General features: G+C 52.9%; 1 protein-coding gene across 2 annotated transcripts in view; it reads left to right on the forward strand.

Annotated features, from left to right (window-relative positions):
- The window catches only part of WDR7 (WD repeat domain 7), a 31,171-nt gene extending 9,715 nt beyond the window's left edge, over nt 1–21,456 (forward strand). Inside the window, exons 14-27 of one of the 2 annotated variants that reach the window (XM_088527874.1) lie at nt 659–1,410; nt 1,959–2,047; nt 3,579–3,668; nt 4,515–4,633; nt 4,723–4,846; nt 6,156–6,269; nt 9,397–9,618; nt 11,691–11,877; nt 14,223–14,340; nt 15,068–15,217; nt 15,476–15,558; nt 17,318–17,417; nt 19,986–20,090; nt 21,253–21,456. In XM_088527874.1, coding sequence (XP_088384000.1) covers nt 659–1,410; nt 1,959–2,047; nt 3,579–3,668; nt 4,515–4,633; nt 4,723–4,846; nt 6,156–6,269; nt 9,397–9,618; nt 11,691–11,877; nt 14,223–14,340; nt 15,068–15,217; nt 15,476–15,558; nt 17,318–17,417; nt 19,986–20,090; nt 21,253–21,456 — 2,457 coding nt within the window. The remainder of the gene's footprint in view (nt 1–658; nt 1,411–1,958; nt 2,048–3,578; nt 3,669–4,514; nt 4,634–4,722; nt 4,847–6,155; nt 6,270–9,396; nt 9,619–11,690; nt 11,878–14,222; nt 14,341–15,067; nt 15,218–15,475; nt 15,559–17,317; nt 17,418–19,985; nt 20,091–21,252) is intronic. The other variant, XM_088527875.1, reaches the window with a different exon arrangement.
- Nucleotides 21,457–27,195: the final 5,739 nt, after the last annotated feature.

Genomic DNA, 27,195 nt, shown 5'->3' on the forward strand with positions numbered 1-27,195 from the left:
GGGGCAAAAAGAGCAACAGGGAGCAGGGGTGATTAGGAGCGAGGGTGTTTTTGTGACGTTGTTGCTTCTAATGTCACCACTGGGACCATTACCAGAGATTATGGTATCCAAAGGTACCCACTCTACATGCTGAGGAAATAGTAGCTGCGTTTGCAATAAATATGGAGTGCGTAAGGAGGTCAGTGCGTTGTAGAACATTAGTAGTTATTATTCACTGACAATTATTTCTGTTCTAGTTCCTAACGTTTGCTTCTCATGACGAAGCTGTTAAATAAGCATAATTTCTTCATTCACAGGCTGACCATGGGAAAAAGGGATCAGAGCTGGGGTATTTGCTAGACCCTTGGTGGTTTATGTAGCTTTGTGAACTAACTGCAGCTTCCTCAGAAATGCAAGAAAAGGGCTAGAAGGTGAAGGTGTGCACCTCGTTCTGGGGACAGCACTGGCCTCCAGGTGGACTTGGCCTCGTTTATGGCCACCCTCTGCTCTGCCATCCAGCCAGTCCTCAGTCCACGTTGTGTTATCCAAGCAGAATGCTGTAAAAATGCCATACCCGCTATTGCAGCTGCGCGAGCGCTCGGGGCGTCCTCAGGATGCGAGTTAGCTTTGTGGAAAGCGTTGAGCGATTCCACTGAAAGTTTTGTTTATTTTATTGCAGGGGAATCTGCCTAAGTATTCCCATAACTCCCTGATGGTGCAGGCTATCAAGACCAACCTGACGGATCCGGATATCCACGTGCTCTTCTTCGACGTGGAAGCGCTCATCATCCAGCTGCTGACGGAGGAGGCCTCCCGGCCCAGCGCGGCCCTCGTTTCCCCGGAGAACCTGCAGAAAGCAGCCGGCAGCTCCGACAAGGGCGGCTCCTTCCTGGCCGGCAAGCGAGCGGCCGTCCTCTTCCAGCAGGTCAAGGAGACCATCAAAGAGAACATAAAAGAACACCTCCTCGATGATGAGGATGAGGATGAGGAATCCATGAGGCAGCGGAGGGAGGACGGCGACCCCGAGTACCGCTCCAGCAAGTCCAAGCCGCTCACCCTGCTGGAATACAACCTGACCATGGACACGGCGAAGCTCTTCATGTCCTGCCTGCACGCGTGGGGCCTCAACGCCGTCCTGGACGAGCTCTGCCTCGAGCGCCTGGGGATGCTGCGGCCGCACTGCTCCGTGTCCTTCGGCCTGCTGTCCCGGGGCGGCCACATGTCCCTCATGCTCCCGGGCTACAACCAGGCCATGGGGAAGCAGCCCTGCGGAAGGGCGCCCACCGCCGAGGGCCTGGGCAAGGGGACGTACGGGGTGTCCCGCGCCGTCACCACCCAGCATCTCCTGTCCATCATCTCGCTGGCCAACACGCTCATGAGCATGACCAACGCGACGTTCATCGGGGACCACATGAAGAAGGGCCCAACCAGGTATGGAAAGCGCTCGTTTTGTTCAGCTTGCCCTAACTTTCTCTCAGAGGCGATATTTTAACACAGTTTTTAATTTATTTGGTTTTTCACTTGGGCTTGAGGTATTAAATAGCTGTGATATCCTTTGGCGCCTAGATAAACAGAAGGGATTGCTTTTTTCTTCAGTATATCATTTTTCATGCCAAGATAGTTTAATTTAAGGCAATTATGCAAGTTAATATAACGTTGGGTTAGCATAATTTGCCCTGATAAGGCTGAGAAGCCATTTTATTCTTTATTTTTAATGCTTATTGTTTTCAGAGGGTTTTATAATTATGAGGTCAAATTATGAATTAATGAAAATATATAGATAAACATGACGTTGCAGCAAAAAATAAACTCACCTAGGAATTGCAGGTGACTTCTACCTTGTGAAGTCAGACTGCTTTTTCTTGCAGGGCTGCTTTTCAAAGTTTGTTTAGTTACTGCATCTTCAGCAAATAACCTTTATTTTTTTCCTCTTCCTCCACCCTTTCTCCTCTCCCCCTTCTCACACACTTTGTGTTTAGGCCTCCTAGGCCAGGCACTCCTGAGATGACAAAAGTGAAGGCCCCTCCTTCAATATCAAGTCATGCAGCTCAAGGACAAATCAAGCAAGGTAAAAAAATCACCTTCTGTAAAACAATTTGATACAAGCTTGTCACTGAAGGCGTCAACTTACTATTGAGTGATGAACAAAAAATAGTGCTAGTATCTACGTGGGAGGAAAAGATAGTGTAATATTCTAGGCAAAAATTTTAATGATTAAGACTCTTAAAAATCTGTCCAAGGTGCTGCTGCTGATGTTGATGTTTGCATGTTTAAGTGCTCCCAAGCAGTCTGCTCTTGGCAATCAGGTGGCACTCACACATTTGGAGTGGTGCACAGGCTGCCCCTTTACAGAAATGGCACTGTACCTCGAAGCTAAAGTTTAAAGATATATATATGTAAGTAATACATACACAGCATGAAGGCAAATGTTTATTTGAACGCTCCTTCTGCTACTGCTACTCATTAATTGCAATTATGAGAGATGCCAGTAGCAGATAGTTTAATAGTCTTTTCTAGCTTACATCTTTTCATAAGCACAACGATTAGGTGTGCAGATATGAAACAGTACGTGATGTAGAAGGATGTGCCCAAGGTCAGGCACGAGTTTCCTATGGGAAGTACTGGCTCTCCCGGGAAGACGAGGCCGGAGCGGCTCCGAGTCAGGTCGCTGCTCTTATATGGGCCAAATGAACACCCATTTTTCACTCGAGCACAAAGCTGAGGAGCAAAGGAATTGTTGGACAGGGAAGGGAGGTCGGGATGCTGGGGTGCCGCTTCCCGGGATCGCTCGTGGTGCGGGAATGCTGCAGTGTTCCCTGCTGGGATAACAAAACCTCAAACGTGCCCCGAGAAACCAGCAAGGGCTGCTGGCTCCTTGGGCAAAAGGTGTCTTTGCTTGTTTGTTTTTTACAACCATTTACTTTTTATTTTGGAAAAGAAGTGTTTGAAAGATCAAGATTTCCCAGAAATCGTGTTTACATGACAAATTCATTTTTTTTTCTTTTTTCTTTTAAAAAAGGTATTTCTCCCAGATCAGATTTATGTTTCCCTATAGTTCCATTTGGATTATACTTACCAGAATGAAAACCATGTCCTTTTCTTTGAAATGGGTTTGCTAATTACAGGGATGCAGGAAGTTTAAACAGAATGACACCAAAACAAGCAGTCAGTATGTTTAGTGCCATTTTAGAGCAAGAGAAATAAGCTGGGCGTTTAGTTCTGGGTTAACAAATAGCAGAAACTTAAAATCTGGTAGATGTGGGCAAAGTACATAAGTAGCGGGACCTGTATTTTTGTATTCATAGCGAAGCGTTGCAAAATGAATCCACACTCCTTAAAACACACTGGTAGTGTTTGTTCACAGGTGCTTTGGCCTCTTGCCATGCACCCGTTTACGTCAGTATCTCGTGTTTATCTGCAGTTGCACGTCTGCCTCTCACTTTGCACTCTGTGAATCCGAGATTTTTTTTCTTTAATATTATCATAGTTTCCTCAGTTTTGTTTCTCATTCTTCAGTAATACTAATCTGTTTTTCAGAAGCTGCTCTCCTCACTTTCCTTTTTTTCTTTCTCTTTCTTTCTTCTTGTTTCTTCTGCAAGTCGCTCCTGCTGTTTCCTCTAGCGCTGAAGCTGGGCACTCTGCCTCTGACCCTGCTCCTCCTTTACATACCTGTTTCTTAGTAAATGAAGGTATTCTTTCCTCATTTTCTCTCTATGTGTCCCTTACTTTCAACTGATGTCCTCTCTCATTGTTGTGGCATGACTTTGATTTAATGTACGTGGGTGTTTTTCTTTGGGAGAAGCAGAGGCCCCAGTTGGTGGTGAAAGGTGCACGGGGGGCTTTGCCAGCTCTCCAATACTGCTTTGGAGATGCTATTTTAGAATCTATTTGCTCTTACTGTAACAACAAATGATCTCCGTCATTTCCCGTAGGGAAAACACAAAGCTTGAGCTATTAGGTGACCTAATAATGTCAGGATATGTGAGGATAATAATAAAACATACTTATTTTTGTCTAGAATACATTACAAGAATTTAAAAAGCCATGTTGATTGGACTCGGTATGCTTTTCTGTCCTAAATGCCTAGTATTTCAGGGTTATGGTTCGATTATACCTGAAGGAAGATTTCCGTGGAGAGATAAGGACAGCGAGTAAATGTGCTTGGGTGCTCTTGCATAACTTTTGAAATTGATCTTAAAAATTTTATACAGTTTCTCTATTGCTAATTCATATATTGGGTTTCTGTGACTGGATTATCTCACACTTGCAAGGAGTACATCACAGGTGACGCTAAGTAGTGTTAATCACTGTTGGAACAGGTCACCTAAAGTAATTTGGAACCGAGGGCCGTGGCTTATCCCTTTAACAGCAGAAGGATCGTGGCTGGGATTAGGGACCCTTTTTATATGTAGTGAGCGAGTTGAGCCCGTTCCTGGGCCTGCACCCTCCACATCCAAGCGCGCAGCTCGGGTGTGCGGGGGGTTGCGACGCTCCCGGCGGGCATTCCCGACGATCCCGGGGCGCTGTCTCCGCAGGCTGGAGCCAGCTGGCCGCCATGCACTGCGTCATGCTGCCGGACCTGCTGGGCCTCGACAAGTTCCGCCCGCCGCTGCTGGAGATGCTGGCGCGCCGCTGGCAGGACCGCTGCCTGGAGGTGAGCCGGGAGCCCGGGGAGCCTTCCCGGCGCGTTCCGGCATCCGGGACGTTCCCGACGGAGCCCTGGATGCCGCGTTGGCCCCGCAGGTGCGCGAGGCGGCGCAGGCGCTGCTGCTGGCCGAGCTGCGGCGCATCGAGCAGGCGGGCCGCAAGGAGACCATCGACGCGTGGGCGCCCTACCTGCCGCACTACATGGACAGCCTCATCTCCCGTGAGTGCTCCCTCGCCTGCCCGGGGTGCTCCGGGATGCTCCGGGGCCCTTCCGCAGCTCCGGGGCCCTTCCGCAGCTCCCCTCCTTGCTGCCCCACAGCAGGAAGGCCGAGAGGGTCGCCCTTGCTTTGGCCATTTCAGACTATACATTTCTGCAACAATATTTGAATTTAGCTCTAAAGTACTCTCTTCCTTAATAGCTGTTCTGTATATTCTCACCGTCAGCTGTTTTCCCTTTTGTTAGCTGAAGGGTGGGGTTTAAAGAAGTCGAATTTTAAAATGCAACTTGAAGCATTGAGGTGAACGGAGCGTCAGTGCGAGTCGAACTGCAGTGATCTTTAATACAGTCCTGTCCTCTTCAGTAAAATGCTGTCCATTAATGTCCCCACTGAAGATGGAATGATACAGGGAAAAAAATATATATATACATATATATTTTAATGCTTATCCTGAAAGCTTTGAAAAGCACTTAGATTTTGAAGCGATTTGCCATGTTTGAAGCAAGCGGGTCATGGGCAAAATTGGCTTTAACCAATTTTAACATGACTCAGAGCAAAAATTCTTGTGTAATTTTAACTATTACACACAAGTATATGTATGTACCTATATCTTGCAGCACTAGTCAGGGATATGCAATATAATATTTTATTTTTCTTCTCCAAATCCGATATGCAGTTACTGATCATGTTTTTGCGCATTGAAGATACCTGGTTGCATCAAGAGTGAACAGACCAAGTGAACCTGCAGTGGTAGATGAGAGCAGTCTGTGACAGTGGTTTTGTTGTCGTTTTTAGTAATATATTTCAGGTAGATGCATCCATCTCTCAGTTTTCTTCAAGTTTTACTCAATCAAGCAGGCTTTAATTAAACTAGCATGGATTCAAGCAGTTCTCACTGAGCACGGACCGTTTCACTGGACCCAAAGGGTCGGCTAGTTATACATGGGGTTGCTCTCACTCTTGGAAGGTTTGAGTTAAAAGAGTGCAAAGCAGCAGCTCAATTTTGCACTGCAGGGTTTTAGCGCATTAAATGAACAAGTAGTTGCTACAGAAGGGAGTAAATTATGCTAGTGCTGCAAGGTTCTAATACATCTTAATTTTGCAGTAGATTTGCTTGTTTTCAGGATACCGTAGTGCTTTTGTTTTGTTTTCTAATGTCCTTTTCATTTCTCAAACCTATTTCTTGGGCGTTCTTGCTGAGTTACACAAGAAAGCCCTTCCCTTTGGGAACACACATTCCTTCCCTTGGCCTGTTAGTGGGATTAACCGCAGATCGAGTGTGTTTCCCTCCCTTTGGTGCTCCCCGTGCAGCCGGCGTGCCCGCGGACGCGCTGCAGGGCCCCAGCGGCAGCCCCGACGCGGCCGGAGCCGAGGCCAAGGCGCAGGAGGACGAGCACGAGCTGCCGGACGACGACATCGCCGCAGGTACGTGGCCGGGAAAGCGGAGCGCGGATCCGGAGTGACACCGCTTTGCTCTCGTGGCACCGCGCTCTGCCCGCAGCTGCCAGTTCTGATTGGACTAGGCTCCAAATTATTCGCATCCTTTGCTATGTGCTGGACTCCTGAGTTTTGAGGTTTTCAGAAAGCTGTTCGATAGCTAAAATCTGGAATACCCCCCAAAAAAAACAGGTTTTAATTGAGCTATCTTCAACGTGACAAGGTGAGGTCTAAATCATGGTGCAGCTTCTTTCTCCAGCAGTACTTTTAAACCTCGTATTTCCTGACTGACTGCATGCAGTAATGCTTTGTGCAGTGCTCAACAGGATTTGTTTTCAGTTAAACCTGAGATTCGCTTTCATTTATCCAAATAATTTTTTTAAAAGGATCACATCAGTCCTTTGAGAGATTAAAGGATTTTAGCTTAGCTGGCTGAAAAACACCGAAGCCAGTTTCGGGCAAATACTTCAGTAATTCTTATAGCATTTAAATAGCATTTAAAAGCACCTAAGCAGGAGCTGTTTAGGAAATTGGTTTCCATCTTCAAAACCAGAAGAATATTTTGCTTGTGCAGCTTTGGCTCAGCATTCCTTCCCCTTTGTGGTCATAAATCTCCTGACCTGAGGGCGAGGAATTGGTTGGAACTGGGCTGGATTAACTGGAAAACGACAGTTCTGTTTTCCTGAGGAAAAAAAACATTTACGGCCTTTTCTGCTCCCCATCTCTTCTCGCTGACATCAGGCAGAAACACTTCAGGGCGCTGCTTTCTTAACCCATTTAAAGATTTTGCTATTGAGCGTGAGAATCTTCCTAAATGATTATTGAGAATAATTTCCTCACGAGTATGAGGAAAGCCACAAGTGTGGTTTTAAAAAGACAAATTATTTTTAAAGAGTACTAAAATGCAGTTTTTTTTAAGCTTTATTGAGACTCCTCATTTCCTTGGTTTCTTCCCATTCTATTTAGGTTTCACTTCTCAGTGCTGCAACCAAAGCAGAACAGGATTTGCCGTGTTACTTCAACACTCCCTTTTAGGTCTGAGAATGCACAACCAAACCCAAGGCCATGCACGAGAAGCTGTTGTTAAGGTGTAGCTACCATTAGAGTGAATGGCATGAAGAGATTGCACAGCTAAAGTAGGGGTGTCTGCCGGGGTGGAACAGCCGAGCTGGTTGTTTTGGGAAAACACGGTGTAGGTTTCACGTAGGTGTTTCTGGAGCCTCTTCCTCGTGTCCTTACAGCCTTGTTCTAGGGGGTTGGCTGCTAGAGAGACAGCAGTGACCGTCCTGGAAGGTGTCGTGGCCCTTATCCCGAGCGGAGCCGCCGCTTCCTTGGGCACGTGGCTCCCTGCGTGTAAAACCTCCTTATCTCTGCAGCACAATCCCCTTCCACTCATCTCGGAAGGAATCTCGTGTCCCTAAATCCTCTCTAATACCTCTCTCATGTCTCTTAATATCCTCGCTCTTCCCGATGTGGTGACAGGGGCTTTTGACCCCAAAAGAAGCAGATACTGGTTTGGTGAAGAGCACGATCACGGGCAGTGGAACGGCCAGCTCTCACCTGCCTTCTCTGAGGGATTATCAAGTGCTTTTCCTCCACGTCTAGGATACCAAGTCCTCGATTTACGCCGCAGCAGCTGAGGGTCCCTGTGTGCAGTGGCTCCTTTGATTCCTAGCAAGCTGCTGCAATGGTTTCTTCTTCCCTGTCCAGCTGCTGCCCCGTAGTTGTTTGGCACGGCTGGACCCTCCTGTGTCACCTCCCCTGCCCTTCTCAGCAAGGGTCCGCTGCTCTCTGGCGTCCCAGGCTGGATTTTCCAGGGCAATTAGTTCCCAACTTTTCCCTGTTGGGAATAACGCAGCCGTTGCCGGGGCTGCTCCGTGCTGAGCCGGAGGAGGGAGCTGCTGCTGCAGGAATGGTCGGCGCTGCCGGAGCGGCGCGTCCGTGCGGGATCATCGCTCCGCCGCCGTCCGCACACCAGCACTTTGTTTGTTGTTGTTGCTGCAGAGTATCCTCACTTCTGATTTTATTGCGGGTATTCCTGCTTTGCAAGCTTCCAGGAGCACTGAAATGTTTACTTGGTTTTTCTGCACGTGGTTTTAAAATCCAGAAATCTGCAAAAGCAGGGGGATGGCTTCAGTCTCCAGACAGCTCTGTGGAATTGGAGCCGGGATGCAAACGGAGAGCGCTGGGGTGGATCCGTTTTCCTGTATCCCAGAGGCCCCACGTTCGGATGCAGGCTCTGGATCTCTCCCTCATTCATGCAGTTTCGCTCCTCCGTTCCCCTTAAATCCTGTGACTCGTTTAGGTCCTTGTGCTTTGGTGCTTTTTCCCACCCATTTCTGGTCCCGCATCCGCACACGTGTGTGATCCGTCCGCGTATCCGTCGGGACGAGCATTCCCGGGGTTGGGAATGCTGCCCCTGCCTGTCGGGATTCCTGCTCTCCACAGATTTACGGTACCTGGTGGGGCGACTTATGCAGCCCCATTGATTCCTGTTCCAGTTAAACCCGGAGAACTGAGTTTGTCTTTTAATCCTTTTATTGTGAGCTAGGCTAAAATTAATTTCAGCCAAGAACTGTGCAAAGCCAATTAATGGGATCTTCAGGGTTATTTAGTAAAGTGCCTCAAACTGTGAAGTTTCCCCTGCCCTCGCAGCCACGAGGAAGCAATCGATGGCCGACAGCCTCTTAAACAATTTAAACTTCGGGGATGTTTTACCCGGGTTTAAGTGCTTTCCAAATATGCTTAGTCACTTTGCGCGCTCCCCGACGCCGCTTCCTGCCTGCAGCTGTTTATTTGGGCTTCCAGCACGTCTGCTTTATCTGCAAAGACTGCAGCGTGCTGATCTTCTCCAAGAAAAACGACAAGGAGGAGGTAAATGGAACACACGGACCTGCCCCGGGGCCGGCAGAGCCCCCATGGCCACGGCGAGGGACACGGGGACAGGGATGGCATCAGAGTGTGCAAAAAAACAGTTCAGTTGGCGTGTGCTCGTATGTAATGCAATAAGTTGTTTAAGATATCCATCTTGTTTAAAAAAAAAGGGCTTGCTTATTAGCAATGTGAACAACCAGCCCTGCTTGCGTTTCGCTCACGTTTCCCGTTTTTCCCTCAGGCTGCCTGGCGGCTCTCCCGCAGCTCAAGAAGATCCCCCCGTCGTACGAGGAGCGGCGGAAGCAGGCGACGGCCATCGTCCTGCTGGGCGTCATCGGCGCCGAGTTCGGCGCCGAGATCGAGCCGCCCAAGCTGCCCACGCGGCCGCGCAGCTCCAGCCAGATTCCCGAGGGCTTCGGCCTCACGAGCGGCGGATCCAACTATTCCCTGGCCAGGCACACCTGTAAGCAGCCCCGCGCTCGCTCGCGTTGCTCGTGGTGCAGTTTTCCCTCTGAGCCGTGTTTCCGTACAAGCCTGTTCGTCAGGAATCTCCGTGCGGAGAACAGGGGCGAGAGAGGGAATTTTGAACGCCCGTTTCAGCAGTGCCATAAGGAACCGCCAAGGAATGATCCGTGTCGGAGAGCAGAGCCCTGTGCGAGCGCTGCCAGCTCTGCTTCTCTCTGCACTTATGCTTGGTGCTTACAGTGCCCATATTCATCTGTGAGTGACAATATTCACTGGAATATCAGCTTACTTAGAGTTCTGTTCAGAAAAGGCACAAAACTGATGCTAATATTTTTTTTCTTGACCTTTTTTTTTTACTCCAACTCGTTTTTCCAATGCCACGTGCAGACAGTCAGCTCCATAATGAGAGGTTTGATGAGTTTTGTTCTGTGTCTAAGCAGAACTGTGTCCCTGGGAGCGCGGGGCGGATGGCACAATTCCGCTTGGGAAGCAAGCCGCATTCCTGGGAAACCCCCCGAAAAGGCTGCCTTTTATTTTCCTCCTCCTCCGTGTTCACGGAGCTCATGGGTAGATCCTTTCTGTGCTTCGGGAACTAAGCCTGCGCTGTCAGCCCTCTGCACAGCTGAAATGCTGAAATCCTTGGGCTTGCTCCGGCCTTAGGAATGAGACAAGGGATGCGATAAAAACTCAGGGCGCTAGAAATAGGGAGGGGTGCCAGGGTTTTGAACCCACGCATCCAAATTTGTATTTCTCTTTCTCTTGGCATTTCACGCACTTACATGTCAAATCGGGGCGAGGGAAAGAGTCATCCAGAAAAAGTGGTGATTTGATTTGATCTGATTTAACTTCCTGTAGAAAAATGCATACTGCAGACACGGGGAAGGGGAAGAGTGAAAAATGAGTCCAAGCTAGGACTGTTCCCTTCTGTTTCTCCCTGTAAACAGGGAGAGGAGGCAAAGCAAGCTCAGTTGTATTCTTGGTGCCTGTCACTTTTATTTAGCTGGAGCTTGATCTCGTGGCAAATGGGATCAGGGTTTCGGTGTCCCGTTCATGCCCATGCTATTGATTTTCCTGGAAAAAATATATATTTTTTTTCAAATCTCTCTGCAAAAAGGGGATAATGGTGCCCCTAACATGTCACATGTTTCAAGCTCTTGAGAATCAGCAGGAAGAGACATTCCAGCGGCGCAGGCGGGTGCGTGCGTGGAAAACAGCAGCACGTTGGTGTTCGGGTCGCGTCTTCGTTAATGGGAATAGAGGAATTGCAGCTTGGGGTGGCCCTATCCGAGCCCGGGGCGGTCCCGTCGCACCCTGGGTTTTAGTTTCTTGATGATGGCAGATAGCCCAGGTGAGTCGTTAAAACCTGCCTAGGTCAGATGACGTTCCTGAGAGCATGGTGTTGGATCAGGAGGGTTTCCAGCAATAAATCCCTGATTTAGCAGTTTGGGAGCACGTATCAGCGCTGTGAGGAGGAGCAGCCAGCGCGGGGCACAGCCGGAGCCGCGGCCGGCTGCGGCAGAGCCCTTCCCGGTGCATCCCGGTGCATCCCGGGCTCGGAGCGGCCGGCAGCTCCGGCCCGTGGAGCTTCTCCGGGGCTAATTGCCTCTTTGCTGCGCCGACTCTAATGTGACATGTTTATTGCCTTAACTAACAACTCATTAGCTTAGTTGATGTTTTTGTCAATATTAATTCGTTCATTTAAGCCGAATCAAAGCTTAAACAAAGATGTCCAGGCTGAGAAACGCGCGGCGGCGGCGGCAGCGCTTCTGCTTGGGCCGCCTTTGCCCGCAGCTCCGTTTCCCAAGCGGGAATGCCGGGAGGGATCCCTGGGAAGGGCAGGGCCACCCCTCGTGTCTGCGAGAGGAAACCAACGCTGGAAACACGGGGGCCGCTCCGTGACAGGCGGCTGCTTAATGATTCTGGGCAGCAGCTCAGCTAGGACGGCTTAAACCTAAAGCCAAGCCTATGGAAATCAATACTGAAAGCCGAGCGAGCGTTAATGCAAGCAGTAAGAGGTAAGTGCCAGCAGTAAGAGGTAAGTGACGGCTGTCCTCGCCGCTGTCCCCGCAGGCAAGGCGCTGACGTTCCTGCTGCTGCAGCCGCCCAGCGCGCGCCTGCCGGCGCACAGCACCATCCGCCGCACCGCCATCGACCTCGTGGGCCGCGGCTTCACCGTGTGGGAGCCCTACATGGACGTGTCGGCCGTGCTCATGGGGCTGCTGGAGCTCTGCGCCGACGCCGAGAAGCAGCTCGCCAAGTAGGTGCATGTGGGTGCTGGTCCTGGAGGAGCAGCTCCCCAAGGAGGTGTCCCCGGGGTGCTGATCCTGGAGGAGCAGCTCCCCAAGGAGGTGTCCCCGGGGTGCTGGTCCTGGAGGAGCAGCTCCCCAAGGAGGTGTCCCCGGGGTGCTGGTCCTGGAGGAGCAGCTCCCCAAGGAGGTGTCCCCGGGGTGCTGGTCCTGGAGGAGCAGCTCCCCAAGGAGGTGTCCCCGGGGTGCTGGTCCTCAAGGAGCAGCTCCCCAAGGAGGTGTCCCCGGGGTGCTGATCCTGGAGGAGCAGCTCCCCAAGTAGGTGTCCCCGGGGTGCTGGTCCTCAAGGAGCAGCTCCCCAAGTAGGTGTCCCCGGGGTGCTGGTCCTCAAGGAGCAGCTCCCCAAGGAGGTGTCCCCGGGGTGCTGATCCTGGAGGAGCAGCTCCCCAAGGAGGTGTCCGTGGGTGCTGATCATGGAGGAGCAGCTCCCCAAGGAGGTGTCCCCGGGGTGCTGGTCCTGGAGGAGCAGCTCCCCAAGGAGGTGTCCCCGGGGTGCTGGTCCTGGAGGAGCAGCTCCCCAAGGAGGTGTCCGTGGGGTGCTGGTCCTCAAGGAGCAGCTCCCCAAGGAGGTGTCCCCGGGGTGCTGATCCTGGAGGAGCCATAGACATTGAGCAAAAGCTGTTTCTAAAAGAAAAACAAGTGATTTCACTCAGTATGATAGTCTGGTGTTAAATGAGTGAAGTAAGAACCAGTTCTTTGAATTTATCTGCACATAATGCCACTGTTGCACCAGCCCCACTTGGATGTTTGTTAAATCACAGGAAATTATTACCTTCCTCTACTCCCAGGGCCATCAGCCTTTCCACTGTTACAGGGCTAAGAAATGAAAATTTACAAGATCAGAGCTGTGAAGCTTAAGAAAAAAACAGTTTGACCTCTAGAGGTCCCTTCCAACCTTAAGCAGTCTATGACTCTATGAACACTTTAATCTTTCACAAGTAGTGTAGTTATTTTTCCAAGGATAACGTTAGTGGCAGGGCAGAGAACATAGAAGTAGCGTTAGGACAGAATGGGAAGTATCCTGGGAAGCTGCCACGGCGTGGGATCCAGCCAAGGGCTGCCGGGGCCGATCCGGGTGCCCGGAGCAGCCGGCATTCCCGGCAGGTTGGGGAGTCCTGCAGGACACGGCCGGATTCCTGCCGAGGATCCACGGACTTTGTTATCCAAGGCCCAAATGCAATAAATTTCAATTTGGGCCCCGGCACTCGCCCGAACGGGCCCTGCTCACCCCATTAATCTGATTAATGGAGCCGGCAGCCCCGCGCAGCACGGGGCTCTGCAGCAGGGCCCTCCGTGTTGTTGTTTGCTCTAAATTGATCATCTTGTCGCAAGTTTATTCTAAATCTCTATCTGAATAGATTTTATTTTTAAAAACGTTCCATCTCCCCCATCTTTTTTCTTTTTGAGACTAGGCTCGCTACGAGACACTCAAATCATAAACTCTGCTTTCAAGAAGCCTTTTGGCCAGGCATCCTTCAGGCAGGTCCCCAGTTACTCAGGAATCTTCACTAAGTTTGCACCTTCTAAGAGTACTAGTTGCTATCTAAGTGCAAAGTAATGTAGGATTAATAAAGGGGGTAGATCATTAACCGCCCGGAATCACACCGGTGCTGGCCAACGCTGCAGGTTTAATCTTTCCCAGGAATAAAAGCTAGCTCGGGCTGTGAACGTGCACTGAAGTGACACGGTTACTGGAAGGAAAAGCTGCAGTTTGTTCACACGTAGCTTCCCCAGCCCTGGGGGACAGAGATTGCCTTGGGCCTCGGAGCCCTTGTGCTCAGCGGGCAGCGCTGCCTGTGCAGGGGAGCGCAGGGGTGTGCAGGAGTGTGCAGAGGTGTGCAGGGATGTTCTGGGGTGTGCAGGATTGCATAGGGGTGCACAGGGCTGCTCAGGGTGCACAGGGCTGCTCAGGGTGTTGCAGGGTGTGCAGAGGTGCTCAGGGTGCGCAGGGTGTTGTGGGGTGCACAGGATTGCTCAGGGTGTTGGAGGGTACACAGTGATGCTCAGGGTGCACAGGGGTGTGCAGGGATGTTCAGGGGTGCGCAAGGTGTGCAGGGTTGCTCAGGGTGTTGCAGGGTGCTCAGGGTCTGCAGGGATGCACAGGGTGCACAGGGGTGCTCAGGGTGTTGGAGGGTGCTCAGGGGTGCACAGGGGTGCTCAGGGTGTTGCGGGGTGCACAGGGGTGGGCAGGGGTGCCGTGGCAGCCGCGCGGGCGCCGTCGTGACCCCGCGTGTCTCACGCCGCTCTCCTCCCCATCCTGGCTCCGTGTGTCTCACGCCGCTCTCCTCCCCGGCAGCATCACCACGGGGCTGCCGCTGAGCCCGGCGGCCGACTCGGCGCGCTCGGCGCGCCACGCGCTCTCGCTCATCGCCACGGCGCGCCCGCCCGCCTTCATCACCACCATCGCCAAGGAGGTGGGTGCCGCTCGCGCGCTCGGGCACGGGGACGCGCGCGGACACCCTTCCTCCCGCCCTGAGGAGGAACGGGGGCTGCTCCTGGCATTCCCGGCACTGCTCCTGGCATTCCCGGGGCTGCTCCTGGCATTCCCAGCGTTCCGGGGTGCCCGCTCAAGCTGGGGAGCTGCACGGGAGCAGCAGGACGGCCGTGCCCTAAGGCATCCTCGGCCTCCAGGCTGGGCCTTCTGCCAGCCTAAGGGACGGGTGGGCTGCAGCATGAGGCCAAAAAGTGTCCATTGCTGCCTGTGGAAATCCATAGAAATACGCAGAAGTTATGTAAAGGATGAAGACCCAGGCGTTTGTTTCCCTTCATCCTTAGTTTTACACAACTAAGAAGTATTCGAAGTCATCAAACCCTTGTGTAAATACTGCACGAAGGATAAGCATCATCTGTAGAGAATTTAAATATCCAATGTAGTGATTGCTAGCAACAACCTGGGGGGAAATAACCCATTGGTCTCCCAGCAAAGCAAAGCCCGGTACAGATTCTCCTAAAGTCACAGTTTATGTTCAGCTTATGTCTTAAAAAGCAGTTGTTTTGCGATGCTGTGTGAACCAAATTAAAACTTCCAGATTGGCCATAAGGGGTTTCAGTGTTTCTAAATGATACAGTTCTCAAATTTGTAATTCTGAGTGGTTGCTGTTTAAATGGAAGCCCTTGGGCTGGTTTCTCGGCCTCCTGCAGGTGCACAGGCACACGGCGCTGGCGGCCAACACGCAGTCCCAGCAGAACATCCACACGAGCACCCTGGCGCGGGCCAAGGGCGAGATCCTGCGCGTCATCGAGATCCTCATCGAGAAGATGCCCACCGACGTGGTGGACCTGCTCGTGGAGGTGCGGCATGTGAGAGAGGAGCAGTTTGTTGTTTTATGGCTGTTTCCTGGTGCTCTGGGTGCTTGCTCGGGCCCTGGGGTGGTGGCACTGCAAAACCCATTACACGCAAGCCAGGTTCTTCCTTATCCCAGTCATGTTTTAAACGGAGATCTCCAAGCTGCATCCAGGCACAGCAATCCTCCCTTTTCACCTGTCTGGAACGTGCGCTGTGAAATCCCCAGTGTGCTGCACTGAGTGACTTGAGCTCTTGTTCCCAAGGTTATGGACATCATCATGTACTGCCTGGAAGGATCTCTGGTGAAGAAGAAGGGGCTTCAGGAGTGCTTCCCAGCCATCTGCAGGTGAGCCCTCCTGCAGGCACAGAGCTGCTGCCCTGATCCTTGATATTAAAACACCAAACGTGCAGAGTGCTCTTAGCACACGTGAACCTTCACAGGGCTTCCAATGCCAGCCTCATCTAACAGAGATACGCATCAGAAAAGCTCTATGTCACCTCACAGCTCTTTGAGGCCCTGGTATTTAAAAACTCGGCAGGCAGGGGGACATCAGGCCGTGTCCGGAGGGTCTGACTGCTCCCGTCCCCCATGGCAGCTCCGCACACCTTCACGGGGAGCTTTTAAATAATAAAACGTGATTTATAAAACAGGGACGTTTGCACTGTCCTTAGCCTGTTATCAATATCCCGGTTATACTGTTAAACCGGTACAACCAATAAATTAACATACTCATCTGTCGAGTGTTACGTTTTAACTTAATAAGCTATTAAAATATTGAATAGCCTCAAGAAAAGAACTATTATCCTGCTGGAAGATAAGATACTGATAGAGGTAATCTTCCCGCTTCTTGATACTTTAAAAGGCTTAACTTAAATTTAAGTGCGAGGGCAAGTGAGAATTAATGTAAAAAATCTCCCTATTTCACTAGTACCTTTATGGTGCTACGTTGTCTTAAAACTTGGTTAAATTGCTAACAGTATTTCCTCTTCTACATAGTTATAGCCATTGTAAAAATGATGCAGCACCCCACCGCGCCGATCATTGAGCCGGGTGGAAATTTTCTTAAGATTTTAGCAAAGCACTGAATCTCTGGAGGGATTCCAAGTGCAAATACCTTGACATAATCCTATTACTAATTCTTTAACATCCTAATGCTCTTTCTGCTGTACCGCATTGCCCGGGCGGATGCTGTGATGAAGCCGCTCTGCTTGCATGGGCCTCATTTCTTAACAAAGTGTTGAGAGAATCCAATGAATGGGAAATATTTTTGATGCTTAAAAAAAACCCCACCGTGCTATGATGCTCTCGAGGGCAGCGTCATTCCGTTTGACTTGAGCGTTTTCCAGATTCAGCAGCTACATCGGCGTGTTCCCAGTGGGATCTGCTTGCTCAGTATGCATCTGGTTAGCACATACTGATATAAAGCCTTCTAGATATCCTTTCACAAAAGCTACCTGGATATAAAATAGCAGCTATTTAGCCTGGCTTTTTCCAGGGAGCAGTCAGTGCTCCAAGAGGTGAAACAGAGACACAGCTTGGCTGAACAGTCAACTTCCCTTTTCTTGCACTGTTTCCTCTGTTTAGGAATCCAAATAATAGACTTTACTTACAGCAAAGTGCTAAAATCTGATGAATTTAATGCAACTTGATGAACTCATGGCACTTGTAAATTTGGAAGGCCAAAGAGCCTTCCTTTAAGAAGACCTTTATAAGGTCCAAAGACCTTTATAATCAGTACCTCATGGGTGCTCCGCAGTGTAAAAGGCCTGAGCCCTGAAAATAAACCGATAACTCAGTCTGCATGGGGAAATAATAGATATGATAAATGATAAAAATACCAAATTGCCTAAAGTGGAGGCAATGAGCCCAAAGCTTCACTCACAGCACCAACCAGATAGGTGGGTGCCACAGAGCTGAGCTAACTGGAGGGTGAGCAGAGCAGAGAGAAGGGGATACAGGAAACCTGGCGCTGAGCTGGGAATGTCAGGGGAAGGGGCAGTAGATCATGGGAAGGGTGGCCTGGCGGCTGCTGGGGAAGGCGGCGCTCCAGCCCTGCTCTTAATTACCCCGGCCGTTAATTGCAGTGGCTTCCGTGTCCCCGCAGGTTCTACATGGTCAGCTACTACGAGCGGAGCCACCGCATCGCGGTCGGCGCTCGCCACGGCTCCGTGGCCCTCTACGACATCCGCACCGGGAAGTGCCAGGTACGTCCGCGCCGCGACGCATCCCCTGCTCATTTTTCCCATTAAATTCCTCGCTGTGGAGCGCTGTGCTGCTCCGTGCGGCTCGGCCACACCGGGCTGTCCGGGTGGATCCGCTCCCTGCCCTCCTAGGGAGGCTCCGAGCGCTCCCGGAGGGCAGAGCGGGACGGGCCTCCGCAGAGGCTTGGGAGGACGCGGCGGTGGCCTCAGCCACGGCCTTCGTCGTTCCTGGTGAGGGAGGGAATGTGGGATTGCGAGGGGGCAACGCCATCTATCGGACACGGGGCCGCTTCCCATCCCGCCGGCTCCGCTCGGAGCGGAGCGGGGAAGGATGGGGCACCCCGGGTTCCCATCCTGGATGGGGCACCCCGGGCTCCGATCCTGGATGCGGCACCCCGGGCTCCCATCCTGGATGGGGCATCCCGGATTGATGCCACGGCAGCCGCAGACACACCACGAGTGTCCGGTCTCTTTCCATCCTAAATTGCCTAAATCTTTTTTTGAAGCCATAAAGATGGTTTCGCATTTACTGAACACATCTGTGCTATGAAAGCACGAGGGCCTCGAGGTCCATGGCACTTTCTTTTTTTTACAATTCACAGGGAATTGTCCACGTTTTTGAACGTGCATCGGGACCGGTCGGTGGATAGGAGGGGAGACCGTTTGCTTTTGCGTTTGTGGCTCTCATTAAGGGTTAATTGAGATTAGTGCCATAGACGGATGGATGCCAAGAATCACCTTTTTTCACAAATCGTAAATCACCATTTTTATGCGATAGGCTTTTTCCAGAAAATGTATAGTATTAGTATCACTTATTGAACCCGGTGTCAGTTATTGATACGAGCAGCAAGGGGTTGCCTGGGAGCACAAGCAGTCGGCACGGCCGTGTTTTCCGTGTGTTTCTCCTCCGGGTTCTTGCACGGGAATTCCACTGTGGGGACTCCAGCCTGTCCCCAGGGGCTGCCGGAGCTCCGCATCCTGCACGGGAAACGGCAGGAAAACTGCTGGAGAGGCTGGCTCAGAGCGGCCCTGGGAATCTCGGGATAATCAACAGCAAAAAATAATCAAATAACGGTTCAAAAATAAAGTTAGCACCCTGTGGCCGGCCGCATCGGCTGCCGCAGAGGTTGAGCATCACCAGCCACGCAAAACAGGGTCGAGGTCTCGGCAAAACCTTCCATCCTTGCAACCCGTCGACCACGATTTGACGCTGATTATTGATGATCTCGCAGCCCTTCACTCACTCTGCCGCTGCGGCCGGCTTCGATGTACAGATAGGGCTTCGGTCCAGCTCGAATAAGGCTCCATCTCGATAAGGGGCTGAGAGGAGATGCTGCAGCTTGATAAAGGTGATTGATGTTCTGCAGCGAATTGGCAAGCGGCGCAGCGTGCCCGGGGCTCCTCGGCCGCCCGGGACGCCCGCTGCGTGTGCTGGGATTCTGCATGAGGCTGGAGATCATCAACGTGCAGGTGAAACTGGGCTTCTCCTTCAGAGGGGTCCTGCTAATGCAGGGCCCGGGGCTGCCTGCGGGGTCGCAGCCGTTGCCGTCATTTAGGAGACATAAAGACCCGAGCGGCCCATCCGGCAGGGGAGAAACACAGGGACGTTTCCCTGCTGAGGAGCCGGAGGACGCGGGAGGATGGAAATCCTAAAGAGGCAGAAATAACTAGGTGTTTTTTAAAAAAAGCAGTTGGAAAGGCGCCGTGTGCTTTTCCAACGCGGTGGCATTGATTTTGCTCCAGCTGCTGCTCCCGCAGCGGGAAGCGGCTGCGCCGGGGGGAGCCGGGCTGCCCTCCCTGCGGGAGAAATGGGAAAACGCTGGGAATGCCGCAGCTGGGGAAAGCAGCTGGGGGAGCTGAGCCCTCGCTATGAAAGCGCAGTTTGCTGGCGCTAGATGCCGTTTATTAGCAGTAAGTGGGAAAAGGGAATGTTCTCTTCCCGAAGATCCCGGTTGCCTCTTAATTCACAGTCCGGTTTAGTTCAGGTTGGAATTTTTCATGGCTTTTTCCTCCCACTAGCGGTGATGTTAACGGAGCGAGGGGTTTGCAGAGGCCGGTCCCCCTCCCTCTCGGGAGGGTCCCGCATCGCCGCTTACCCAAACCTGCTCTTTCGACAAGGGTTCCTGGCTTGTTAAGTGCTCAAGAGTTTGATGGATCTGAACCTTGGATCCTCTAATTAATTGCCCTTCCAGCCTCTCCCGCTAAGCAGGACGTGATGTATTAAGGGCCGGGTTTGCGGCCCTCGTGGAGGTGGCTCCCTGTGCGCGTGACGTGCAGTGAATCCATCCCCGCGTCGGTGCGTGTCGTCCTGGGGGCTCCTCGGCAGCCCAGGCCTGGCCAAGGGGCCCTTTGCTGCTGCTCAAAGCCCAGGGGATGGTCACAGGCCCCTTGGGAACCCAAACCGGGGCCCTTTGGTGCCGCACGCGGGTCTGCCGTGCTCATTTCTACTGCCTGCAATGACCTATTTCTACCTTTTTAAAGTGCTTTTGTGAGTCCGTGCGCGGTTGCAGCTGTGCTGGCCCGTGCGCTGTCACTTGGTAACGAAGCCTCTCCGTTCCTCCCCTCTTGCAGACCATCCACGGCCACAAGGGGCCCATCACGGCGGTGGCGTTCGCGCCCGACGGCCGCTACCTGGCCACGTACTGCAACCAGGACAGCCACCTCTCCTTCTGGCAGGTAAGGGAGCCGCAGCCGGGACCTTTCCTTGCGTTGTTGGAGCTCCGTGTGTCCCGGCTCGTCCCCAGCCCGGAATTCCCTGTGCTTCCCGCGGCGCCGCGTGCCACGCTCAGACGGGGGACCTCCCCGCTCCTCCCGTTAGTGCCCGTGGACAGGTAGGTCCCCACACACGGAGCCGGGAAGCTCCCCCTGCTCCGCAGAGGCAGGTTGGACTCGGGCCTCATCCCCAGCCCAGGTGCCATTCCAAAGTATTAAGTTATTATCCCTCACTCTGTAGCGAGCTCTCGGAAACTGTAAACGAGAGCTCAAAAACATTCTTCCATCAGTTTAAATACTCAGGGCAAATCTGGAAAGCAATCAGACTTCTTGATTTGATTTTTTAACAGATCTTTTAAAACTGGGGGGAAAAACCAGTCTGCATCGAGTCGTGAATCGAAGTGGTGATTTTGCCACACTCCTTCCAGGTGTATAAACGTTCAACTAGCTTTTACATGAAGGGTTAAATACACCCACACACCTAGTTCTAAAATGTGACCTCGTGCACTAGTGATTTTTCCCCTTCTGTGTTCTATTTGGCACCATTATTAATGCAGGAAAATCAGAAACATTAGTCATCTTAAAAGGGTTATTACTCAAGATGATTTAAATGGTGGAAATGTCAGCGGCGCTCGCGTGCCCCCGCTCCCGGTGCCGTGATTTACGCCCGGGCTCCGCGGGGCCCGCAGGATCCCGGGAGCTGCTCTTGGGAATGTGGGATGGGAGTGTGGGAGCGCGGAGCGCTCCGCTCCCGGCTGCTGTTCCGCGTGGGCAGGAGCTGCTCGGAGAGCCCCAATTCCCGGGATCGGGCTGGAAGGGGCCTCTGGAGATGGTCGTGTCTGGGCCCCTGCTCCAGCAGGGACACCCAGGACACAGGGGGGTGTCCAGGGGGGCCTTGGATGGGAACATTGGGATTTGGAAAGGAGCAAAGGGACACCCGAGACCCTCCTTCCCTGCGCCCACATTGCCGGCAGCTCGGCCGTTGCTGGGCCTTTCTCACCTAAATATAATCTTATTAATATTCCACACTTTACCCTGGAATTTGGAGTAAATTCCGCATTACTAGAGGCACAAATAAAGCAGAGGGGGCGCTTCCAAAGCACCAAGGCCGCCGCTGTCCCCGCAGATGAACACGTCGCTGCTGGGCAGCATCGGGATGCTCAACTCGGCGCCGCAGCTGCGCTGCGTCAAGACGTACCAGGTGCCGCCGGTGCAGCCCGCGTCGCCCGGCTCGCACGGCGCGCTGCGCCTCGCGCGCCTCATCTGGACCTCCAACCGCAACGTCATCCTCATGGCGCACGACGGCCGCGAGCACCGCTTCGTGGTGTAGCTCCCGGCCCGCTTCCCGCTTCCCGACGGGATGGATCCCGGATCCCCGTCCCCATCCCGTGCGCGCTCCGTGGCCCGGCGGGAGAGGCACCTTCCCGCTCCCGCGTGATCCGGAGGGGCTGGCGCCCTTGCTGCTGGCCAGAGGAGAGGACAGGAGAATCCCTGCACGGAATAGCGGACTGGGAATGGGGTATTTATACACAAAGGCTTTTCTTTTTTTTTGGGCTGCAAATGTGGATATTTATTAAAACCAAAAAGACTTTTTTTTTTCTGTAAGTCGCTCCCGTTTGTGCTGGAGCTTGCAGGGGAGGCAGGGGCTGCGTGTGCAACTGTGACACGCTCGCCTGGCTGCTCTGATGGAGGGGAGCGTGCAAGGGGAGTGCACAGAGTGGGTGTGCAAGGTGGGTGTGCAAGGAGAGTGCCCAAAGGAGCGTGCAAGGGGAGTGCACAGAGTGGGTGTGCAAGGTGGGTGTGCAAGGAGAGTGCCCAAAGGAGCGTGCAAGGGGAGTGCACAGAGTGGGTGTGCAAGGTGGGTGTGCAAGGAGGGTGCACAGAGTGGGTGTGCAAGGAGAGCATGCAAGGGGAGTGCACAGAGTGGGTGTGCAAGGTGGGTGTGCAAGGAGAGTGCCCAAAGGAGCGTGCAAGGGGAGTGCACAGAGGGTGTGCAAGGTGGGTGTGCAAGGGGAGTGCACAGAGTGGGTGTGCAAGGAGGGTGCACAAAGTGGGTGTGCAAAGTGCAAGGAGAGCATGCAAGGGGAGTGCACAAAGGAGCATGCAAGGGGATCGTGCAAGGAGAGTGCACAAAGTGGGTGTGCAAGGGGAGCGTGCAAGGGGAGCGTGCAAGCCCTTGGGGACGAGGCGACAAGCGTCGCAATTCCCCAGGAGAAATCCCCAAAAGCCCTGTAAAAGGAAAGCCATTCCAACGGGTCCATGGCAAGAGTTTCCTAGCTAGGAATATTCCCCTGTAAGATTTGCCGTAACTGTGTTTCCTTCTTGGTACATATCTGATTTTGTGAAATATTTAACAGTGCGAAAATGTTTATGCTCGCGGTAAAAGAAAACGCCTAAAATGCTGTTTTATTGAAGCATATGGCTGTATATGTTTGTATAGCTTTCTCTGCCGTGTCGTCCAAGTGCTCGCAGAAGGTGCCTGTCTTTACGTGATGCAGTGAGAACGATACCTGCAGAATCCTCCCTCCTCCCAAAGAGAATAAATGCATTTTTAAAACGGCTGCTAAATATAAAAGCATTGATTTTTTGGTTCTTTTTTAAGGTGGTCTGTATAGTAGCGTGCAGGAACGGGAGATTCACAGTGCAGAAGCTGCGTGGCTCTTCTCTGCTTAAAAGCAATAACCAAAGGGAGCGATTAGGACCACTGGGAATGTTGGACACAAACTGGAGCTCTCCGTGTGCTCCGGCCGGGTGGGAAAACCCACACGAGAGTCACGGGAACTGATAGGGAAAGGGAAGGAGCAGCAGGGGAAGGGAGCAGAGGAAGGGGAAGGGAAGGGAAGGGAGAGCGGCCGAGGGTCCCGGGAATGGCACAGCCGGAACGGGATCGTCGCCTGCCCCTGCGCTGGCAGCCGGAGCCCGGCCGGGAAATCAATACCCGGGAGCCAGCAGGGAAATATTTCCAGCCTCTAACTAGAGAATGTGTTTTGACAAGGCCGAGATAATCCAGGCTGCTTGGCAGAGGGGGAGAGCAAGACTCATTTTTAAAGCTTGACACTTCAAGGTGTTTTTGTGCAGCCGTTCAGGGAGAGCATCGATACATACAAATACCAAAGGTCACCCAGGAAAGCCAGCAGAATCTCAAAAATCAGATGCGCTTTTCTCTTTTTCCTTTTTTTTTTTTGCTCTTTGCCTCATGAAATGTAAAGACGGTTTAATTTGCGCGTAGATACACTGTGCGGGAGCGCGTGCTTCCTTCCTGCTGTATATCTGCATTCAGGGACATTAATTGGCTTTGATTTGGCATAATTGCATTTTGATGCAAAACGATCAATATTTTTTTTCATTTCTGCAGCATCATTTCTTGATAATTTAATAGGCGGCCCCGTTCCCGGGCGCTGTCGGAAGCGGTCGGGAATGTCGCCGTCCCCCTCGTGATGCTCCATACGGATCCGGTGCCTGCGGAGCGGGATGGCCGCGCTGCAGGGCAGGGACCTGTTTTCCCGCAGTCGGGAATGGGATCCCGTGTCCCCTGGGATCATGTTGAGCCCCTCCGCGTGGGCACCGGGGCCTCCCTGCATCCGTGCGGGAATGCGGGAGCTGCAGCCCGGAGCATCCCGCGCCGGGACGTTCCTGGGAACGCGCCGGGGACGGTCCCGGGTAAGGAACACCCGGAGCGGCGCTGGGATGCGATCCCGCGATATCGCGCTCAGAGTGCAGCGCATCCCAACCGAACCGGGTCCAAAACAGCGCTCTTGGAAGCGGCAGGATCCGTGCGAATTCCTGTTGGGAAAGGCGAATTCCCGGCCGAGTCCAGTCCTTGGCTCTCGGCCTCTCTCGGCCGTCGTTCCACGTTGGGTAGGGAAGCAGGACAGCCCCGGGATTGCGGAGCTGCCTCCTTCCATGTCCCGCTGTCCTTCCATGCGGGAGCAAACGTCGCCGTCCCGTCTGTGCCCTGGGGGCAGAGGATGCTGCTCCGGAGCCTGGGACGTTTCCGGATGCGGATTGGGACCGTGAGCATGTGGAAACGGGAGCCCTTGGAGCCCCTGGGCTGGGAATTGCCGCTCGGAGCCCGGCAAAACCGACAGGACCCAGTTGGTGGAACGGAGACCCAGCTGGGACCTCCTCATCCAGATGGTCTCGCTTTGCACTGAAACCCCCTCCCGGGTTCCTGCAGTGTTCGAACACGACTGGAAGGAACACAAATTAGGGAACATCTGCTCCACCAACACCGCAGCCTCCAACGAACGCTTTTCGGCATAATTGGTGGTGGGTTATGTCCCGAAAGCAGCATCTGTTGGGCAGGATCTGGTTGCAGGGACGTTCTGAGCTTGGCTTCTGGGAAAGCAAAACGGGGCTCCCTGGGGCTCCAGGCTGGGCCTGGGCTTGAGCAGACACCAAAACTCCGCAGAAATGGGTCTTGGAATACAAATATCCCTAAAAACGGGTGTCCAGCGGCCGGGGCCGTCGGTGCGATAAACTGACACTCGATGGCAATAGAGCCTAGAGCTCTTTGAAGAGGAGGGCTCCGGGGGAGCCTCCCCGCATCTCTGATGTCTGAAAATTAAAAATTAATCTCGTATGAAAAATTAAAAGATGAAACTTTCTGCTGCAGCAGCACGGCCGCTGGAATGTTGATTTTGTTCCGAAAACGAAGGCTCGGTGTCGTCTGCAGGGAGATCGCCGTGGGTGGTTGCATTTGGGGTACGGGATTTTAGGAGATTTTAGCAAATTGGGAACTGCTATGCAGTGGACCAGAATAGCTTAAAGTGTGGAGGGATTGGGTATTTATTTACTGAAGCAGCTGGTTTTAGATAGAGGCAATTTCTGCACTTCTGCAGAGCTATGCCCGGTTTTCCATAAAGTAGGAGAAATCTGCGGCTTCACCATGAGGATGTTGACGGGCTCTGCACATCCTGCACATGGAAACACTGGAAAAAAGGGAATCCGGCGGCGGACGGTGCCCCGCGGGGTCGGGAACAGCCGGGGCCTCAAAGAAGACCCAGGTTCGGCCTTCAGCTCTCACGGACCGGACCGTATCCAACACGGTTTTCCTCGTGATCCTGGCTCCGGATCCAACCGCGGCTTCCTCACTGCTCCGCCGAAGGGAATGGGCTGCCACCCTTTATAAATTCAGCCCGATAATTGTATGAATGATGGATTTTTTTTTCATTGAGGTTTCATTAAAAGACGAAGCGCTCTCTGGCAACCCCCATGATCCCAATGAGGACTGAAATTAATAGTAAGGCATTAGGTCCAATTTCGTGGTAATCTGGGTTCATAAATACGTCTCGCCAGTCATCCCGGTGACACCCGGCACCGCGGCTGGAGACCCATCCGAGTCACCTTGGGCTTCCCGCACGCGGGAAGGACGGGAAGCGCCGGCAGGAAGAGGAGAAGGAGCTACCGGAGCTGCCGGGGCGGGAGCTGCTCCCGGCAGGAAAACACTGACCCGTTGGGACACCTCGGAGCAGGGATCGCATGGCAAAGCATTGCAATGAAATGCAAAACATATACATATACATACATACATATATACATACATATTATTCCTATATATTCCTATATTCCTTACATATAAATTCCTTGTAATGAGGTGAGTTAAATTCCCTCTTCATTCACATCCCGTGTTACAGGAGCAAACCGGTGTTCCATGAGCGTGTGGAGCAGGCGGAGCGCGTGGATTCCACGTTCGGGAGAGCGTCCCAGCCCTGCTCTGCCCTGGAAAACTGAGCGGGGGGAAGGAGACCCCCGGGAGGGCCCCCGGGAGGTGCTGGGTTGCCCAGAGGTGGTGGCATCTCCATCGGAGCCGGGAGCCGAGCTTCCCTGTGCTGGGATCCGAGCATCCCGGTGGTGAAACCCAAGCATCCCTGTGCTGGGATCCGAGCATCCCGGTGGTGAGACCGGAGCATCCTTGTGCTGGGATCCGAGCATCCCGGTGGTGAGACCCAGCGTTGAGAGCTGAGCATCCCAGGTGCTGAGATCCGAGCATCCCAGGTGCTGGGATCCGAGCATCCCTGTGCTAGGATCCGAGCATCCCAGGTGCTGAGACCGGAGCATCCCAGGTGCTGAGACCGGAGCATCCCTGTGCTAGGATCCGAGCATTCCTGCAGTGAGTCCCGAGCATCCCTGTGGTTAAGACCCAAGCATCCCTGTGGGATCCGAGCATCCCTGTGCCGGGATCCGAGCATCCCTCCAGGGCCGTCGCCAGCACCGGACAGGCTGTTCCGGGTCCTTCATTCCCGCATGGAGCGCGGAGCCTTCGGCCCCTCCTCGCTGCGCCCCGGTCCCTCGGGAGCACCCGGCAGCACCGGGACACGACGCCTTGAAATCCTGCCATAAAAACATGTTTTCCGAAAGGCCAACGGTGTTTGTATCATGTAGCTGGTTTTTTCTCCCTGGCCACGCAGTTTTGCCTGACATTTAAACATTTCCCTGCTAGGAGGCTCTGCAAATGCCACCGCATCTGTGCGAGGCGGGAGCAGGGGGTGGGGCCATGCAAATTAATGCTAATTCATGCTAATAGCCCTGGGGCTGGACAGGGATAAGGATTTCTCCTCAAGCCAGCTGTGAATGCCTCTTCCCTCATAATCTCGTTGTGCAGCTCAAAGAGAGAATTGCCAGATGGAAATAATTCCATTTAAAAAAGGAGAAAACATTTGCTGAAATATCCCAGCTAACCCAAAATAGGAATTGCAAAAATTGCAAACGTCTGAGCAACATCTCCCATTTATTTCAATATTTCCTTGCAAAACGGCAAGGAAATGCGTGATACGTGTGCGAGGCCGAGGACGCGCGCTGGGAACAGTTACTCACGGGTCAGGCTGTCTGGGGAGCTGCAAGAGGCAAAAACACCCAAACAAAACCGGCCTCGGAAAAGCGAAGCCCGTCTTCCAAAGGCCCCGTAAGCCAAACGAATTCAAGCAGCTCCGAATTGCAGCAGCCCCCGGCCGTGCAATCCCCGCGCGCGCCGCGAGGCCAGATCCCATCAAGGGCATCGACTTGGAAAATGGGCAGAGTTTGGGGTCAGGCGCGTTCCCGGGGGAAGCCTCGCGCTGGAAAATGGGAA

Source organism: Tinamus guttatus, unplaced genomic scaffold (genome assembly GCF_059628265.1).
Source record: "Tinamus guttatus ecotype Peru unplaced genomic scaffold, ASM5962826v1 Tinamus_guttatus_pri_ptg000293l, whole genome shotgun sequence".
Lineage (NCBI taxonomy): Eukaryota > Metazoa > Chordata > Aves > Tinamiformes > Tinamidae > Tinamus > Tinamus guttatus.